At 39.5% G+C, this 18879-nt stretch overlaps 1 protein-coding gene across 1 annotated transcript in view; it reads left to right on the top strand.

Moving 5' to 3' along the window:
• Svopl (SVOP like) overlaps positions 1–18638 on the top strand; it is a 50610-nt gene extending 31972 nt beyond the window's left edge. The window contains exons 14-15 of the mRNA XM_028768406.1: positions 17685–17798; positions 18627–18638. Of these exons, the coding sequence (XP_028624239.1) occupies positions 17685–17798; positions 18627–18638 (126 nt within the window). The remainder of the gene's footprint in view (positions 1–17684; positions 17799–18626) is intronic.
• The last annotated feature ends 241 nt before the right edge of the window (positions 18639–18879 follow it).

Below are 18879 nucleotides of genomic sequence, written 5' to 3'. Positions count from 1 at the left end.
TATTAGTTATATCATATTAGTATATCATATTAGTATATCATATTAGTTATATCATATTAGTATATCATATTAGTTATATCATATTAGTATATCATATTAGTTATATCATATTAGTATATCATATTAGTTATATCATATTAGTATATCATATTAGTATATCATATTAGTTATATCATATTAGTATATCATATTAGTTATATCATATTAGTTATATCATATTAGTATATCATATTAGTATATCTTCTGGTTGGGTTTTTTTTTTACTTACCTTTTTTAAAAGATTTTTTTTTTAAATTTGGGAATTTTATATATGAGTTCTGTAGTTATATAATTTCTACCCTGTCTTTTGTGCCAACTTCTCCTATGTCCACCCCTCCCTCATTTGTGATTGAATAATTGTTATTTACACACACACACACACACACACACAGCCTACCAACTCCATTTAATGTTGCGTGTATAGGTTATAGGTTTGTGTGTTGGGCTGCCAGCTAAGGGTTGGATACCTTATCAGCAGCAGGCTTGTACCTAGAGAAGACTGCATGGCCCTGTCTTGTTAGCTCATACTTGCCTGCCGCTTGTCATCCAGGGGCAGGGCCCTTGTGAGGTGTCCTTTGTCCACACTGGCATGTTTGTATTGTTGAGATTTTATGGTAAAGCTCCCTGTCAGACAGAAGACACGACTGTACAGCAGACATTCCTGTCCTCAGTATCCAAGAGTCTTCCTGCTTCGTCTTCTGCGATGTTTCTGAGCCTTAGGTGTAGGCTCAGTGTGTTTATATTGATTGCAGCTGGGCACCCTACGGTCCACTGCTCTTCGCTTTTTGGATCAGTTGTGAATTTTTGTAGTGTCTCTTTCTGACACACAACGAAGCTTCTTCGATGAGGGACGAGAGCATCAGTTATTTGTGGCTATCAGGATAAATATAAAACAGAAAATATATTGGTTCGGGATAATGGTAGCAGGCTTTCCTGTAGGGAGACTCTACCAGCTACAGGTAGTTGACTAGGTTTTTACCAGGCTTGAATTTTCTCCTACTGGACAAGCCTTGGGCCCTGTTAGACAGTTGTTGGTTACACTTAAGATGTCAGTGCCACCATTGCACCGTGGTGACAGCTTGCCATGCTGCTGGTGGGTGAAGGTCTTACGCTTTATCATTAGGTAGCACTGGCGATTGCTTTTCTTTCTTGGCAGCTTGCATAGAATCATGAGGTGTGAGAATTAGTCCTCCTTCCAGGTCCATTCCATCTTAGTCCCTCCAAGTCCATGTCCAAAGTGTGTGTTGTCTTCAGCCATAGCTATTACCTTCAAGTTTAGGGAAGCAACCAAGGGTAACACCAATAACCTCTCTATAATGTTGGGAGTCTCTTTGACTCTCCTGGACAACAACTCCAAAGGAAGATTGCCATACTCTGTATTGGAGCTTTAGTTAGGTAGTCTATGGTATCACCCCAAGTGTCAGAACTGCCCCTTTCTCTTTCCCTTCTTCCCTCTCCCTCTTTACACACACACACACACACACACACACACACACACGTATGTACGTACGTATATGTAAACATAAACCAATATATTTTCCTATAGCTTTTCATGCTCTTAGTGTATATTTATCCTCCCTCCTCTTTCCCTGTTTACAGCGGCTTCCTTCCTCTTTCGTAGTTAGGTCCCCGCCACTCTGCCATTTCTCCACTTTCCCACTCCCATGTCCTAATACCCCCTTCCTAAGTTCCTTCTTTCCCTTCCTCATGGTCCCCTTTTTACTTTGCTAATTTCTGTGGTGGCTCCTGGCTACATACTCAGATCTAAAAACCTAAAGCTAGGATCCACAAATAAGAGAAAACATGAAGTGTTTGTTTTGGGTCTGGGCTACTTTGCTACTTCTCTTTTCTTGAGGCAGGGTCTCTCTATATAATCCCTGGCTGTCCTAGAACTCCCTGTGTAGACCAGGCTGACCTTGAACTCAGAGATCTACTAGCCTCTACCCCATGAGTACTGGGATTAACGTCTGGCTCAATGTTTTCAATTTCCATCTTTTACCTACATGTTTCATGCTTTAATTTTTTTTTGCAATTGAATAGTATTCCATTGTATATTATTTCCTACATTTTCATTATTTAATTATCAGCAGAAGGACATTTATAATGTTCCTGTTTTCTAGCTACTGAAATGTATCTGTGGAGTAGGGCACTGAGTGCTTATGCCAAGGAGTGGTACAGATGGGCATATGGTGGATCTGCTCTTAGCTTTTCGAGAATTCTTCACATTGATTTTCAGAGCTTATGCCAATTTGCAATTCCACTAACAGTAAATAAGGATTTCCTTTCCCTACATCCCCACTAACACTTGTTGTTAGCTGTCTTATTGCTCTTAGCCATTCTGACTGGGGTAAGATAAGATCTCAAAGTAGTATTCATTTGCATTTCCCTAATTGCAAAGGACGTTGAACACCTTCTGAGATATTTCTTAGCCATTTATTTATTCTTTTGAAAACTTTCTGTTGAGAGCTGTAGCCCATTTTCAAATTGGGTTATTTCTTTTAAAAATTTTATTTTTAATTGTGTGTGTGTGTGTGTGTGTGTTTGTGTGTGTATGCATGTGGGTATGTGTACATGAATACAGATCTTCACAGAGGACAGAGGCTATGGGTCCCCTGGAACTGGGGTTGGTTATGAGTTGTTTGATGTAGGTGTTGGGAACCACCTGGGTCTTCTGGAAGAACAAGTACTCCTAATTACTGAGCCATCTCCAGCCCATCGCTTGTTTTTTGACTTGTCGGGTTTTTTTTATATATTCTGGATATTAGTCATGTATCAGCCGTAAAGCTGGCAGATTCTCTCCCACTCTGTGGGCTTCCTCTTCACACGCTTTCTCTGCCGTACGGAGGCTTTTGTGTGGTCCTATGTATCGTTATTGGTTCCCGAAGCCAATGGAGTCCTATGCAGGAAGTGCTTTCCTACACCCATGTCTTGCACAGCCCATGTTTTCTTCTAGCAGTTTCAGTATTTCAGGTGTTGCCTTGAAGCCTTTGATCCACTTGGAATAGATAGATGTGGGTTCAATTTTATTATTCTTTGTATGCACAGCACACTTTCTCAGAGCCATTTGTTTAAGATGCTGCCTTTTCTCCACTCAGTGTTTTAGGCATTTTTTGTCAAGTATTAGATGGCTCTGCTTACATGTACTCCTGTGGGTCTCCTGTTTTGTTCCATTGATCTCCATTGTCTGTTTCTGTGCCAATACTAAGCTGTTTTAGTATTACAACTGTGTAATATAGCTTGAACTCTGGGATGATAACCCCTGGACATTCATCTTTTTCCTTAGGATTGCTTTGACTATCTGTGGTCATTTGTGGTTCCAAATAAAGTTTAGGACTACTTTTTTTTTTTTTAATCTGTTTCTGTGGAGAATACCATGTGGATTTTGATTGAGATGGCACTGAATCTATACACTGCTTTTGGAACAATGATCATTTTCACAGTATCAGTTCTACTGTTCCATGAACAAGAGAGCTCTTTGCATTTTCTAGTGTCTCTCTCAATCTCTTTCTCCAGAAATTGAAAGTTTTTATTATTGGATCATTCACCTTTTTAGACTTATTCCTAGATTCAAAAATAACTGGTTATTGTGAATGAGAGTGTGTCCATGATCCTTTTCCTCAGCACGTTTGTTGCTGACATATAGAAAGGTTACTGGGTTTTGATTTTGGGTCCTGCAGTTATGCTATAATTATTGATCATTAATAGTTTTCTGTGGAATTTTTGGGATGTTATGTGTAATATATATCATCTGCAAATAGGGATAATTTGACTTTTCATGTTTGTAACTCTTTAGCGTCTTTTTCCTTCTTGCTTAGCTAGTGTGTCAAGCATGTGTTGAAAATGCATGAGGATAGTTGACAGCTTTGTCTCATTCCTGATTTTAATGGGATTGCTTTCAGTTTTTCTCTGTTTAAAAGGATGGTATTGTCTGTGGAGTTGTCATATATGGGTTTTATCATGTTGAGGTATGTCCCCCCCCAGTCCTGTTCTCTCCAGGAATCTTATCATGAAGGCATGTTGGATTTTGTCAAAGGCTTTTCCTGCACCGATTGAGATAGATGACTTAAGTCTTTAAGTCCCTTTATATGATTTATTGTACGTAATGGCTTGTGAATGTTGAGCCAACCCTGCATCTCTGTTTTAGAGTCAACTTGACATGGTCTTTTTTTGATATATGCCTGTATTTGGTTTTTAATACTTGAGGATTTTTCCATGGATGTTCACTGAGGGTTACGGGCCTGTAGTTTGCCCTTTTTGCTGTGTCTTTACCTGCTGTCATAATGAGGAAATACTGGATCTATAGAAGAAAATCTGAGAGTCCTCTCCCCACCCTCTCAAACAGTTTAAAAAGAATATGCTGTAGATCTTAAAAGTCTAGTAGAATTTTGCTGTGAATCCATGCAGCCCTGGACTTTATTTATTTATTTTTTTTTTTAAGCTGGAAGACTTTTTATTACTGTTCCAATCTTCTCATTTGTTATGGGTCTGTTTTTGTTGGTCTTTTATTTAACTTTGGGAATCTGGATGATTTATAAATTCATCAACTTCATTTAGGTTTTACAACTTAATGGAGTAGAGGTTTCAAAGTATCCCTTATAATATTCTGGTGTGTGTGTGTATGGTAACGTTTCCCTGTTCATTTCTGATTATGCTATTTTGGGTCATCTCTTTCTTTTGTTTAGTTGACCAAGGGTCTGTCAATCTTGTTTATGTTTTCAAAGAACCAGTTCTTATATTTGCTGTTTCTTTGCATTGTTTTCTTCATTTCTATTTCATTCTATTTCTCTATTTCTGCTTTGAGTTTTATTATTTATTGCTGCCTACTGGATTTGTTGCTTTTCTAAATTCTTAAGTTGTATCAAAGTCAGTTATTTGTGCTCTGATTTGTATATATATATATGTATGTGTGTGTGTGTATATATATATTTGTTTTTTCAAGACACAGTTTTGTGTAGTCCTGACTGTCCTGGAACTTGACCAGGCTGGCCTCAAACTCAGAGATCTGCCTGCCTCTATCTCCTAAGTACTGGGAATAAAGGTGTGTTCCACCACTGCCCAGTTACCCTAATTAAAAAAAAAAGAATATTTTTTATTTTATGTGTGTATATGAGTATATTGTAGCTGCCTTCAGACACATCAGAAGACGGCACTGGATTCCATTAAAGATGGTTGTGATCCACCATGTGGTTGCTGGGAATCGAACTCAGGACCTCTGGGAGAGTAGTCAGTGCTCTTAAACTGCTGAGCCATCTCACCAGCCCCTTAAATTTTTTTTTTTTTTTTTTGGTTTTTCGAGACAGGGTTTCTCTGTGTAGCCCTGGCTGTCCTGGAACTCACTCTGTAGACCAGGCTGGCCTCGAACTCAGAAATCTGCCTGCCTCTGTCTCCCAAGTGCTGGGATTAAAGGCATGTACCACCACTGCCCAGCCAAATTTTTAATATAGGTGCTTAGATAGAGACAGAAAATTTCCTTAGATATAAAATTTCCTGCTTTTAATGTATCCTAGAGGTTTTGTTGTGTTGTGTTTTTAATTTTTCTTTAATTCCAGAAAATTAAAATTTTTTTTCCTGATTTCTTCTCTGGCACATTCATCATTCAGTAATGTATTGTTTAATCTTCATGAGTTTGTATAATTACTGGGAATTTGTTTGCTGCTAATATTACACTTTGCTGCATTTTGGTCAGATAGGATGCATGGAATTATTTCAATGGTTATGAGATTGTTAAGATTTGTGTGTGTGTGTGTTCCCAGGATGTGGTCTGTTTTAGAGAAGCTTTCATGGACTGCTGAGTAGTATATTCATTGGTATTTAGGTAGAATATTCTGTATATATGTTAAGTCCTCTTGATGTATTATGTATTTAATTTTGATGCATGTGTACCTTTTGACTAGATGACTTGTCTATTGAGAAGAAAAAGATTTATAGAAATCAACCACTATTATTGAGTTGAAATTTATCTGTGTCTTTAAGTCCAATATGCTTTTTATAAAATTGGGTGTGCCAGAGTTTGGTGCATAAATACTTAGGATTGTAATATATTCTTGGGTAATTTTTCCCTTGATTAGAAGGATGTGTCCTCTTTTATTTCTCTGACTAATTTTAATTTGAAGTCTATCTTGTTGAATATTAGGGTATCTGTTGACATCTGCTTGCTTCCTGGACACATATGCTTGGAATATTTTCTTCCATCCTTTCATTTTAAGGTGGTGCCTATCATTGAAGGGAAGATGGTGATTTCTTGTAGCTAACAGAAAGATGGCTTTCTTTATCCATCTGGCTACTTTGTATTTTTTTATTGGTAAATTGAGGATATTCATTTTTAAAGATATTATTGAAAAACGGGCTGATTGCTGTTATATTTTTTCCTCTTTGAATTCTTGGTCCTGTTGTTTCAGTAATTATAGCCTCACTTGTTTTCTGTCTACAGTCTCTCAAGTGGGCTTATTTCTATTTTCAGTCTGCAGTTCAGTGGCCATCATTCTGTGTAAGGCTGGCTAGGGCATGAATTCTTTTAACTTGTTTGTGTCACAGATCATTTTTATTTCTTCTTCAACTATAGTAGATAGTTTTGCTGTGTCCAGAAATCTAGGTTGGCATCCATGGTCTTTTAGAAATTAAAGTACATAACTCCAGGCTCTTCTGGCTTTAAAGTTTCATTAAGGAACCAGTTACTACTTCTTATGGGCTTTTCTTAACAGGTGACCTGTGATTTTCCTCTTGCAGCTCTCAATACCTCTCTTTGTTCTGTATATCTAATGTTTAAATTACAATATACAGTGGGGAGGATGATGTTTGGTGTGCTTTTCTTGTATCTGTTATGGGTATGTCATTCCTTGATTTGGGGAATATTTTATGATCTTGTTGAAGATCTAGTCTATGCCATTGACCTGGAATTCTTCTTTGTCTTCATTCGAAGATTTGAATTCAAAGATTCTTTTAATGGTATACCATACATAACTCCTGCATGTTTCTTTCATGTGTTTAAAACTTTTTTCATATTCTTTGCTTGTATGCTCCAATTCTTATCCTCAGAATTCTTCACATTGATATTCTGTCTTCTATTTATCTAATGTTTGTAAGGCTTATCCCTAAGGTTTATTGTTTCATTTTGAGTTTTTCAGTTCTATCTCCATTCCAGCTTAAGTTTTCAGTAGTTCTCTTTACTGAATTCAGTTTTTAAGTCCTGGATTATTTTAATCTCATTTGCCATAGATTTGTCTTTTCTTGAGCATCACTCAGGCATTTATTGCTACTCCCTTTAAATTCTCTGAACTATTTGTTCATTTTTTTTTCTTTTAATGAATGTTCTTTGTTTTTTTTGTTTTTGTCTTTGAGACAGGATTTTTTCGTGGAGTCTTGGCTGTCCTGAAACACTCTTGTAGACCAGGCTGGCCTTGGAGATAGAGATTTACTTGTGCTGGGATTAGAGGCATGTTCCACCATGCCTGGCTGATGATTGTTCTTTTAAATTTTGTGTCCTGGGATTCTTCTAGGGATTCATTTAGGCTTGAGAGATATTGTTTTGCCTATTTGTTGTGTTTGTGCTTTGGGCATTTGACTTGGGCATGTGGTCTTCTTTCCATAGTTGTATGTCTAAGATGTGATTCTAGCCTGTCTCAGGCTAGTCTGGTGCAGGACTTGTTTGACCAGAGTTAGGCTTGGAGATGCAGGTAGGTTTGGTTCTCAGCAGACTCACTAGGGAAAGCTGATCTGTAAGCTGCACCCAGTTAGGCTAGAGAGTATAGGGGTGATATCTTCGGATACTGTTGCTGTGAAGAGACACCATGACTATGACGACTCTTATAAAGGAAAATATTTAATTGGGCCTGGCTTACAGTTCAGAGGTTTAGTCCATTATTGTCAGAGTGGGAACCATGGCAGTGTGCAGGGAGACACGGTGAGAGAGAGTTGAGAGTTCTACATCCAGGTCAGTGGGCAGCAGGAAGGGAGCTTCTAAGACATCAAAACCCACTCCCCAGTGACACACCTCCTCCAACAAAGCCACACCTATTCTAACAAGGCCACACCTCCTAACAGAGTCACTCCCTATGGCCAAGCATAGGAAGTCTATGGGGGCCACTCCTATTCAAACCACCACAGATTGTTGAGGTTTGGTCTTTTGCTATTTATTATAATGCTAAGTGCAGCTCCTCAAGACCTGGTTGTCTTAGAGACAAGCAAGTCCGCACGAACATCTTGTTCCCAAGTTATTTCTGATTGGTAAATAAAGATGCCAGCAGCACAATAGTTGGGCAAATACCTACCCTCTATGCTATTTAAAACCTACTTTCCTATTGATAACCCCTAATTATTACTTGCTACTTACCATGTTTCATCTGGGTTGCTCTTAAGTCTAATTGGCCAGCCTTCAGGGCCATGCTCTCTTGACTCTTAACTCACGGAGTCCTCTCCTTCCTCCTCCTTCACTTTCTTCTTCCTCATAGTCCCCCTCTGATCCCCAAGCCCCAAAAACCTAAACCTTACCTATGTCTCTTCTGCCCAGCTATTGGGCTGGCCAGTTGTAGTTAAGAGCAGCCCAGATGGAACAGGGTAAAAAGTAATAACTCGGAGTTATCAATAGGAAAGTAGATTCTAACAGCATGGAGGGTAGGCAGCTGACCAGCTATTGGTTGCTGGCATCTTTATTCACCAATCACAATTAACTTGGGGGCAGGGTCACAGGGGCTATGTGCAGACTCCAGGTCTTGGGGGCCCAAGCTTAGCATTAAATAGACAGTAAAATACAAAACCTCAGCAGCAATGGCTACAGTATCTTGAAGTGGGACAGAGTTTGATGTGTTCCAGGAACAGAAAATTACCAGTGGCAGAACGTGTCCGCCAAGCATAGTAAGGGCTTACTTTGCTTGGTCTGTGATTAAGATTGTGAAAATGCATACTTTTCTGTTGGTCTAGGGCTTTCTACAACCCCCCTATTAAGTATAATATCCAAATGCCCAAATCATGTCCAATTTAATGAACTTTTGTTGTGTGTGTGCACACTGTATGTATATACGGAAGCCAGAAAAAGATGTCAGCTGTTCTCTACTGTCCTGTGCACTATTCCTTTGATGTAGAATCTCACTGGTAAGCTGGAGCCAGGCTTTGGCTAGGCTAGCAACTAAGAAGACCAGTGCCATTCCAGTCTCCGTCTCTTCTACTACCAAGACTACAGGTATACATGACTACAATAGCTTTTGATATGGGTTCTGGGAGGGATCCAAACTCAGGTCCCCATGCTTTTGCATCAAGTGCTCTTAACCACTGAGATGTCTCCCCAACCCAAATTACTTTAAAAAAAAAAAAAGGAAGCTCAGATTCTGACTAGAAATCCCTGATAGGCCCTTTTCAGTGAAGTCTACTAAGATTTCTTCACTGAGGTCTCATGCAGGAAATAGCTCTGTGATTTTTCAAGTGGCAGGCTAGTTGTCTCAATACTATTGAACAATCTGTCTTTTGCTGAGGACTTAGAAATGTCTGTGTGCTCATGTTCCCAGTTGTTTGGTGTGTTACCAGCTCACTCTTCCAGTCCCCTGAGCTAGCTGGTTTTGTTGCTAATCACATTTACACTGCTCCAATGAAACTGGCTGGTTAAAGCACCATGCTGTTGCTTTTAGATATCCATGAGAATTATTTACTTACATTCTACCTCCTGTGTTTGCCCAGTGTTGGGTCTGCCCCAGCCTTTAGGATTGAATGGTACTGGGTGGGACACAGTGCTGGACTAAGGCTAAAGACTTGATGATCTCTGACCTTATAATCTTACTATTTGTGCTTTCATAAGCACTGGTTTCTTTCTCTGTAACTCTCTCTATTTTGTGCTAATAAGCACTGGTTTCTTTTTTCTCTATTACTCAAGGACCTCTCACTGGCCAGGTGAGAGGCTTAGAACTCATTAAATGTTTGTGAACCAGAGAGAAAAGAAAGGAAAAGAATTAAAATCTTTTATACAGGCAATATGCACACACCCACACACTCTGGTCCAGCGTGACCAGCTGTCTCATCAACCCCCCAAGTGTTCACGCATGTTTACATACACCCTTATTCTTACATATGCATGTATACATTTGGAGGATGGAGCAAAAGCTTCCACAACCAAGTTCCAATGAGCAAGAGTCAATGCAGAAAAAACTCACTCATTCTGGATAGAAAAGAAGCGCTAACCTTTATTGCTCAGTGAAAGAAAGACCTTCTCCCTTTTCATTGCTGCTAGTAAGAAAAAGCCCTGTGTTTGTTGTTGCAAGTAAGAAAATAAGCCCTTAACCCTTATATTCCTGCAATAGAAAAAACTCCTTCCTTATTGTTGTTCTTAGTTCTTATACTTCCTCAGGATAAATCATCATATGCTTTTGCAAGCATCTTTACATTCCAAACGTCCATAGCAAGTTTAAAACACTAATCCAAGTCATAAACTAACAAGGAGTCCCAGCAGAAATGTTTACACGTGTTTCCATTAAGATTAGTATCTGACTAAACATTCGTTATCTGTTATTAGCTCCAGAAGTTCATTAAAAGTTTAAAACAATAATTCTTGTCATAAATTATCACAGGTTTTGTCAAGAGGCAAATCATCTGCCTAGTATCTCATTAGTTTTGAAATTTTATATAAACTGGTCAATATTTTATTTTCTGTCCTTGCACCTATTATAAATTGTCCATTTCCAGTTTATGACCCTTAGTCACCAGATAATGGTCTCACAGCTAACCTAGAAGGAATGCTTTTTCCCTGATCGTAAATTTGTTTCAAGCCTGGTTGCTTATTCTAGTGCATTAGCCCGTGACACGTGGAGGTTTACAGAGCCCTATTTGCAGCTTTTTAGAGAGCTGGAAATTACTTGCATAAATTTAGGAATTCTATAAAATAATTATCAGGAATTATGAAATCAATTTGTCTACACAGCATTGCTACACAAGAGCACATCTTTGTTAATCTATAGAAAATCTGCCCAATAGAGTAGGCTAATGCCCAGGAATCATGAGACTATGTAATAATGACAGGAAAGGCATGTGAACAACAAGAATCAGTCCTGAGATGAGATCTCTGAAGGTCCTGCAGTTTGGAGGGCCTGAAAAACATCACAGCATGAAAAACAATGAGTCACTTGTTAGTTTTAGCTTCTCCTAGATGCCTCCTGATAGCCCAAATCCTAAGGTGGTAGTTTTGTTTTTGTTTTTTTCCTTTTTGACTTGGTACTGGGGATTGAACCAAAGGTCTCACAATATGCCAGGCAAACATTTCTATCATTGACACACATATACACACATGCAAAGATACATACAGTCCACTACAAAGATTTGAGGCTTGTTAAAGGTATTGGTTAATTTAGAACTGACATTTTAAAACTGTTGCCTCTACCTTTCTAAGAATTGTGTCTATTTGTAATTTCCATCTCTTCTCCTTTCCTTCCATAGCTCTTGATAGATTCATGTGTTGTAAGTTCACTCATAGGCACCTTTCTTTTAATATTTGTTTACCTGACTTTTATTTTGCCTTGTCTGTGTCCAGGTTCATGGGTATGCACGTGTTAAGCAGATGCACATGCATGTGGTGAATGTGTTGGCAGAGACTGGCATCAAGTGTTGATCACTCGCTGTTCTCTGAATCTGGGGCTCTTGTTGAATCTGCCAGTGGGCTAGCTTTCTAGTCATTAACATAGGTCCTGGGGATCTGAAGTGCTTTATTCTAAGTCATCTCTCCGACCCCTAGCTACAGTTTATTGTTTTAAAGAAGTCAGCAGGCAGGCCTCACTCTGAATAGTTGCTCATCGGGGGTCCTGACTTTGTAATCACATCCCGTGACTGCTATCTACCGTTCATGCTGAATACTTCCAGTCAGTCTCTTAATGTGCTTCAGGTTCTACTGTGACAGACTGTAAACTAAGTCCTCCAGACTCTCCAGGAAACGCTTAAGAGGAGTTTCTTCTCTCTACTCTTCCTTCACTGACTACTGCAGTAACCCCTCCTCTATCCCTGCTCAGGGCCCTAAAACCAAAGATTACTTGAGCTCTCGACCATATTAAGAAGTTTGCTTCCTGCTGGTAACTTCTACCATCCTACCTTCTTGTTTTTCCTCCTGTGCCTGGTGCATTCACCTCAGTTGCTTTGAGGCTTTTCTTTATTCTGCTTCCTTTATGAGTTGTTCGTACTGCTTAATATTGGATGCTTGTCTTTCCTCATTGCTCTGTACTTTGCCATCATTCTTATGGTTTTAATTAACAACTGTATGCTCATGATCTTTGGGGTGGGGGTGGGGGAGTTGTTAGTTTGCTTTTAAGAGTTTTTTAGTTAATTCTGAAAACACTTTATGTGTATGGGTGTTTTGCCTGTATCTTTGTTTATACACCATTGTGTGCAGTCTTTGAGGCCAGGAAGCATTGGCTTTCTTGGAACTGGAGTTATAAATAGCTGTGAGTCACCATGTGGGTGCTAGGAACTGAATCCAGGTCTTTTGGAAGAGCAGCCAGTGCTCTTAGCCCCTGAGACATTGCTCTAACTTTAAATTTGTATGTGTTTGTGTGTGCGTATGTGCCATAATATATGTGGCACATTTTTCCATCACGAGCATCCTAGGGATTGAATTTAGGCTTGGTGGTATCAGGTTTGACTATTTGAGCCATCTTGACCCCTACCCCAACCCCACCCTTTTTGAGGCAGGCAAGGTCTCATGTATCCAGATTGGCCTCAAACACCCTATGTAGCAGATGATGACTATGAAATCCTATTTTCCTGCTTCTATGCCCCAAGTGCTGGGATTTTAGCTGTCCTAGCATGCTCAAATTCATGACTCCTAAATTCTCATTTTTGCATCAGGCCTCACTTCTGAGCCCTAGATTCATCTAACTATTCTCTCTGGATTTCTATGCAACTGTCTTAAAAGAACCTTAACTCCAGTGTTTCTGATTAAACTTCAGGCATTTCTTCACAAATTCCTAGTTTGTATCAGTTGCTATCTCTTCAACTGCTGTAAACAAAAGACCATGGGCTGTGTGGGAATAACCAGACATTAAGGTTCTAGAATGAGTCCAAGATGAAGGTCCTGTTCAGAGCTCTGTTCCTGGCTTGTGGTTGTCTCCCATCATGGAGTGTGTGGTGTGTCCTCTTTCTGGAAGGACATTGATCCTGTCAGGGCAGATCACCATTTTATCATTGTAACAGATTTTTTCCAAAAGGGGGAATTAGTTTTTATTACATTTTAAATTATGTGTAGGCGTATACGTCTGTATTGAGAATATATATATGCACATGGGTGCACATTGTATCTTTCTGGAGCCGGAAGCTATGGGCAGCCTCGAGCTTCCTGACATGAATGCTGGAACTGGAACTCAGGTTCTCTGCAAGAGTGGTAAATTAATGCTCTTCACCACCGAGCTGTCTCTCCAGCCCTACAGCACAGGTAATTTTATAGTCTACCTTTTAAGTTTACTATCACAACTTTTTGACCTATATGTTTTTAAAAATTTATGAACCAATACCTTTAACCCATGATGTTTTTGTCATGTTTAAATGTCTTCCCATCAGACATTCATCTGAGTTTTTGTTTTTGAAGACAAGGTCTGTCTCTATAGACCTGGCGTGTGCCATAAGGCCAGCTACATTCACCTCCTTCTTAAGCTTTGGTTTCTAAGTTTATGCTTAAGGTCTGAGGTAAGACTATGGCTCTTAAAAGCAACAACAACGTGGGGAATGTAGCCTGCTTAGCAGGTATAAGGATTAACGGCTGTTGGCCTCTCCTCACCTGATTTAATAATGTTCCTATTAGAGTAAAAACAAATTTCCACAGGCATTCACTGGTGCCCTTTGGTGATTCACAACTTTATTGCTCTATTCTGTAAGCTCCGAGGCTAATAACCTCCCTAGGGCTCCCTGAAACCTTTCAGGTTTCCTGATTTTTTTTCCCTTACAAGTTAGCTATTTGAAATTCATTTAAAAAACACTTTTCTTTCCAAACTGATTATAAGTTCTTTCTGGGAATTTTTATTTCCATTAGAATTACAAATTACCTTCATGAAAGTTATGTAAGACTTTGTCTAAGATATGCTGTTCATTATTTTTTTTGGTTTGGTTTTTCGAGACAGGGTTTCTTTGTGTAGACCTGGCTGTCCTGGAACTCACTCTGTAGACCAGGCTAGCCTCGAACTCTCGAACTCAGAAATCTGCTTGCCTCTGCCTCCCAAGTGCTGGGATTAAAGGCATGTGCCACCACCGCCTAGCTTGTTCATTTAATTAATGTATGAGTATGCATGTTCCTAATTTTTTCATGTTAACCTAATTCTGGGCACGAGATTCCATGTAACTCATGCTCACCTCAAAGTTGCTATGTACACATCTGAGGATGGATGACCCCTCGTGCTAAGGTGACGCATGGGTACTACTGCATAACTAGTGCCAGTCAGGGGTGGAGCCCAGGCAGTGCTTGGCGTAGAGTAGACTGCAGTCTACTGAAGTAGTCCCCCAGCCCCTTCGTGTATATTTATTTATTCCTAAATAATGTTTTTTACACTTTTAGCTGTGTCTCAGAAATTTAATAATTTCCATTGTACTCAGTCTAGATTTTTTGATAGCTTAGAAATGTTTGAAGATTTTGCTATTGTCTTTTTAACTTGATCCCTTTTTAGCTAGAAAATGTTTATTATTTTCATTATTGTAAGCCTACTGAAATTTATTTTATGTCTAAGGATATGGTTTATCTCAGTTAGCATTTGATGGACATTTGAAAAAGGGCTTTCTGTTGATATTGGATAGACTGTAATCAGACCTTGTTGGTTTGTGTCATGGAGTTCTTCTGTTTTGTCTAGTCATTCTATTAAGAAAGGGGTAGTAGACTTAACAGTCAGGAGCTCTTTTTGTTCTTCCAGAGGACCAGAGTTCAGTACCTACCACCCTTGGTTACCTACCACTGACTCGCCCTTTGGCCTTCACGGACATCTTCATTCATGCATATGCACACACATAAATGAAAAAAAAATCTTAAAACTGGAAGGATATATTAAGGTTTCCAGTTGTGTGTGAATTATTTCTGCTTAGTTTTAGCTGATGTTTGAGCTCTTTTGTCTTATAGATTAACCTCTATGACTACTGTCTAACAGACTGGCTCTTCCTCACACAGAGCTCTTTCTTGCCTCTGGTTTAGGCTCTGCTTTTAGTTTCTCCTCCCTGATTTGGGGATTGAAGCCTGGTCCTTGTTCATACTGAGTAACTGCTCTATCACTGATCTACACAGCTCTGCTTTTTAGTTCTTAGTGTTTTGTGCTGACTGAACTTGGGATCTCCCACAAGCTAGGTGATCTGCATCCTTAGTTCCTGAGACTTCCTTTTAGAAGTAGAGTTCTTTTTCCTTTTGACTTAGACAATGTGGAGTGAATGCTGGAAAGATGGATTGTAACTGAACTTCCATTTATTTATTCTTATGATGCTGACCGTACTCAGGACTCATAAATGCTGTACTAGCTGGTTTTGTGTATCAACTTGACACAAGTTACAGTCATCAGAGAGGACCCTTAGTTGAGAGAACGCCTTCATGAGATCCAGCTGTAAGACGTTTTCTTAATTTAGTGACTAATGGGGGAGGGCCCAGTCCATGTTAAGTGGTGCCATCCCTTGGCTGGTGGTTCTGGGTTCTATAAGAAAACAGGCTGAGAAAGCTATGAGAAGCAAGCCAGTAAGCACCTTCCATGGCCTCTGCATCAGCTTCTGCCTCCAGGTTCCAACCCTGCTTGAGTTCCTGTCCCGACTTCCTCCAATGATGGACTATGATCTGAAGTATAGACTAATAAACCCTTTCCATCCCAACTTACCTTTGGGTCATGGTGTTTTGCCGTATTAGAAGCATGGTCTCTTTAACACTTAGCTACATCCCTAGGTCCCAGATGATTCCTGCAATCATATAATTCTGCAGACTTCTTGATTATGAAGAATAGAAAATTCCTTTGGCTAGTTTAGATTGTGTTAAGAATGTGCAGTGACAGCTATGCACTGGATTGCTACAAAGCAGGGTCCTACATCTCTCAAGGGAAGCAAAAAGACCCGACAGTCGCTCTCTGGCCTGGCTTGTATAATAACTACATGATTTAAATTCAACTCTTCAGAATCTTACCCAACTCAGGATCTTGAAATAGGTGCAAAGAAAAAAAAAAAGGTATGGATGATTTAGAATCCATTCTAAATGGTGAGAATTTTGATGTTCAGTAACAAAAGTGTTGGATTCTCGGCATGTTGTGTGGTGACCTTGCCATGCATTGTGTAGACTATCTAGTCTCTTTGGGGTTCTGTCCCTTTTCTGTTTTCCCAGCCTCATGCTTCAGAAAATTTTATTTTGGTGATGAAAATCAAAGAGCAGAGAGCTAGGTGATTGGTGCCTATAATCCTAGCATTTGGGAGGTAAAGAAGAATTAGAGGTTCAAGGCTAACCACAACTACATAGTGAGTACAGGCACACCTGTGCTACATGAGAACTTGCCAACCCCAAACCCTTCAAAACACACCCCCCTCATATGAATATTATGTTAGGTTAACTCCAATTAACTAGAAGTTAACGTGGATTCTGTTTACATATGTGGTGTTATCTGCCAGTTTGGAAAGCAGTAGACTTTATAGACTGAAGTTTGGTTTCCGAGTTTGGCATCTTAAAAGTAAGTGGTGGTAGCATCACTAGGCTCTGGTTCCCAGAGACCCAGGACTTTGGGGCTATGGTTACTGTGATGAGCCAGGGCAAGCTCATCTCTAAAATGACAGGTTAGACTAGACTAGGTAATTTCCACATCTTTCAAAATTGCATGTAGTCTGATGTTAGCAGGCCTTCTTGTTCCTTTCACAGTGTAGGCAACTATCCTGTTAAAAGTAGCTGACAACTATCAAGTTCTTGACGATCTGCCAACTATCCTGGGCACTATCCTGGAGAAATGGGTTTATGAGTCTTTGTTTAGCCAGTAGCAAAGTGAAAATATCCAGCCAAAAGTTGTATATATACTGACAGAAACCCTTATATATATAAAAAAAGACATCAAATGAAACATTTTGACAGCAGGGTGTGGTGGTACACTTTTTAATCTCAGAATTTAGAGAGCAGAGGCTGGCAGGTCTCTTGAGTTTGAGGTCAGCCTGGTCTGCAGAGTGAGTTCTAGGACAGCCAGGGCTATAAAGAGAAACCCTGTCTTAAACAAAACAAAAAAAGTTCTGACAGTCATACAAAATATTGTGAATAGAGATAAGACACAGGAGCAATCTTTTCAAAGACCCATGTGACTATCTTTTCTGGAAAAAAAAAAAAGTTCTGTTGCCCTGTCAGAAGTGAAGGAAGGAATGGAGGTTCTGTAGAAAGTGTATCACAAAGTGAGATTAGGAATTAAGTGTAAGAGCATCTGGGAGAACAAGGAAACCTTCCTGTGTCCTCAGATATTGAAATACGCTCTAGAAATGCCTAACAGGAAGGAAGGTGCAAAGAGATGTAAGGTGTCCCATGTGTATTAATGCCAGTCACTCAAGATGCCTGTCCCAGCTTGCTCCAATCGAACGGATGTTCCAAGGGCCCAATAACAGATCTGGCTACAAGGACCATTTATATATGTATTTGCTAACACATTTTTTTGATATAAAAGGCCAGTGAGGTGATTAGGACATAATCAATCAATTCAGTTTTTTGACCACAGGTTCTAATGAGTGCCTCCTTCCTGGGAGCCCTATGTCTTTTCTCATCTGTCTGTGTTGTGTGCGCCATTTCTGCATTTACTCTTCCCATTGAGACGAAAGGACGTGCTTTGCAGGTAAGTGACTCAGGGATGTTCTTTCAATTATCACCTAAAACATATTTTTAATTATATGTATGCATATGTGTCTGTATGTGGGTATGTGAATGAGTGCAAATCCCCTGGAGCTGGAATTACAGGCCTTTATGAGGTGCCCAACATGGGTGCTAGCTGAGAACTGAAACTCAGAATAGTAATTCCTCTAAGACACCTCTTAGTTCCTTAGCTGCCACATTTGGCCAAAGAGAAGCTTGGGATATGGGTAGCCACTATTAAATCAAGCAAATAATTCTCATTAGAGAGTCCTGAAAAAATTCTAAGTCTTCAGTCTTTCTCACATATAATTTTTTAGCAGCAATAAAGGTGAAATTAATTAATAACTCACCTCTTTATATAAAAGCCACTTCTGGACAGAGAGCTGGGTTAAGACATTACCCCAGATCCTTTGGGGTCCCATGGTCTAGAAGTAGCAGACTAACTTTCTTTCCCTAATATCTGTAGTGAGTGTAGTGAGCGGTGGGCATTTGAGTGTGGATTCCCTGGGCCAGCCGTGTTGGCAGCAGCACTGGGAAGCCTAACTCCAGGCATCAGGTACTAGTGGTTTCTTCATCTAGAAGCAGGCTGGCACATGAGCTTCGTGAGCCCCCAGTTCCACTACATCTGGAAGAAGAGTTTCAGAGCTGAATTAAGCCCATGTAGCTAATATGAAGCCTCCCTGAGCAAATGCCTTACCAGACCACCATTGCAACTTTAAATTATAAAGCTAGCATTGTAGATGATGTATTTAATTCCCTGTAAATTCAGAACAAAGCCTTACCAACTAATTTCTTTTTTTCTTTCCCATAGCAAATTAAATGAGGACCTGCAACACTATGTGGAGAAAAGTATATTTGATCTTCACTGAGTTATTGAGTATTTTTTAAAATGGGTTTATTTCTGCATGTGGTAATTAAGAAAGCAAGTATATATTAAGGCAACCAAGGCAGACATAAAAAATGCAGGGGGGCTCTTCCTTAGGAATCAATATATAAAAATCTCTTATGGATATACTTAGTGACGTTGTAGTTCATAGGTGAAATACCAGCTTACATAGGTTGGG

The sequence above is a fragment of the Grammomys surdaster genome, unplaced genomic scaffold (genome assembly GCF_004785775.1).
Source record: "Grammomys surdaster isolate TR1022 unplaced genomic scaffold, NIH_TR_1.0 186, whole genome shotgun sequence".
NCBI classification, from domain to species: Eukaryota; Metazoa; Chordata; class Mammalia; order Rodentia; family Muridae; genus Grammomys; species Grammomys surdaster.
This window is presented reverse-complemented; position numbering and strand designations above follow the sequence as displayed.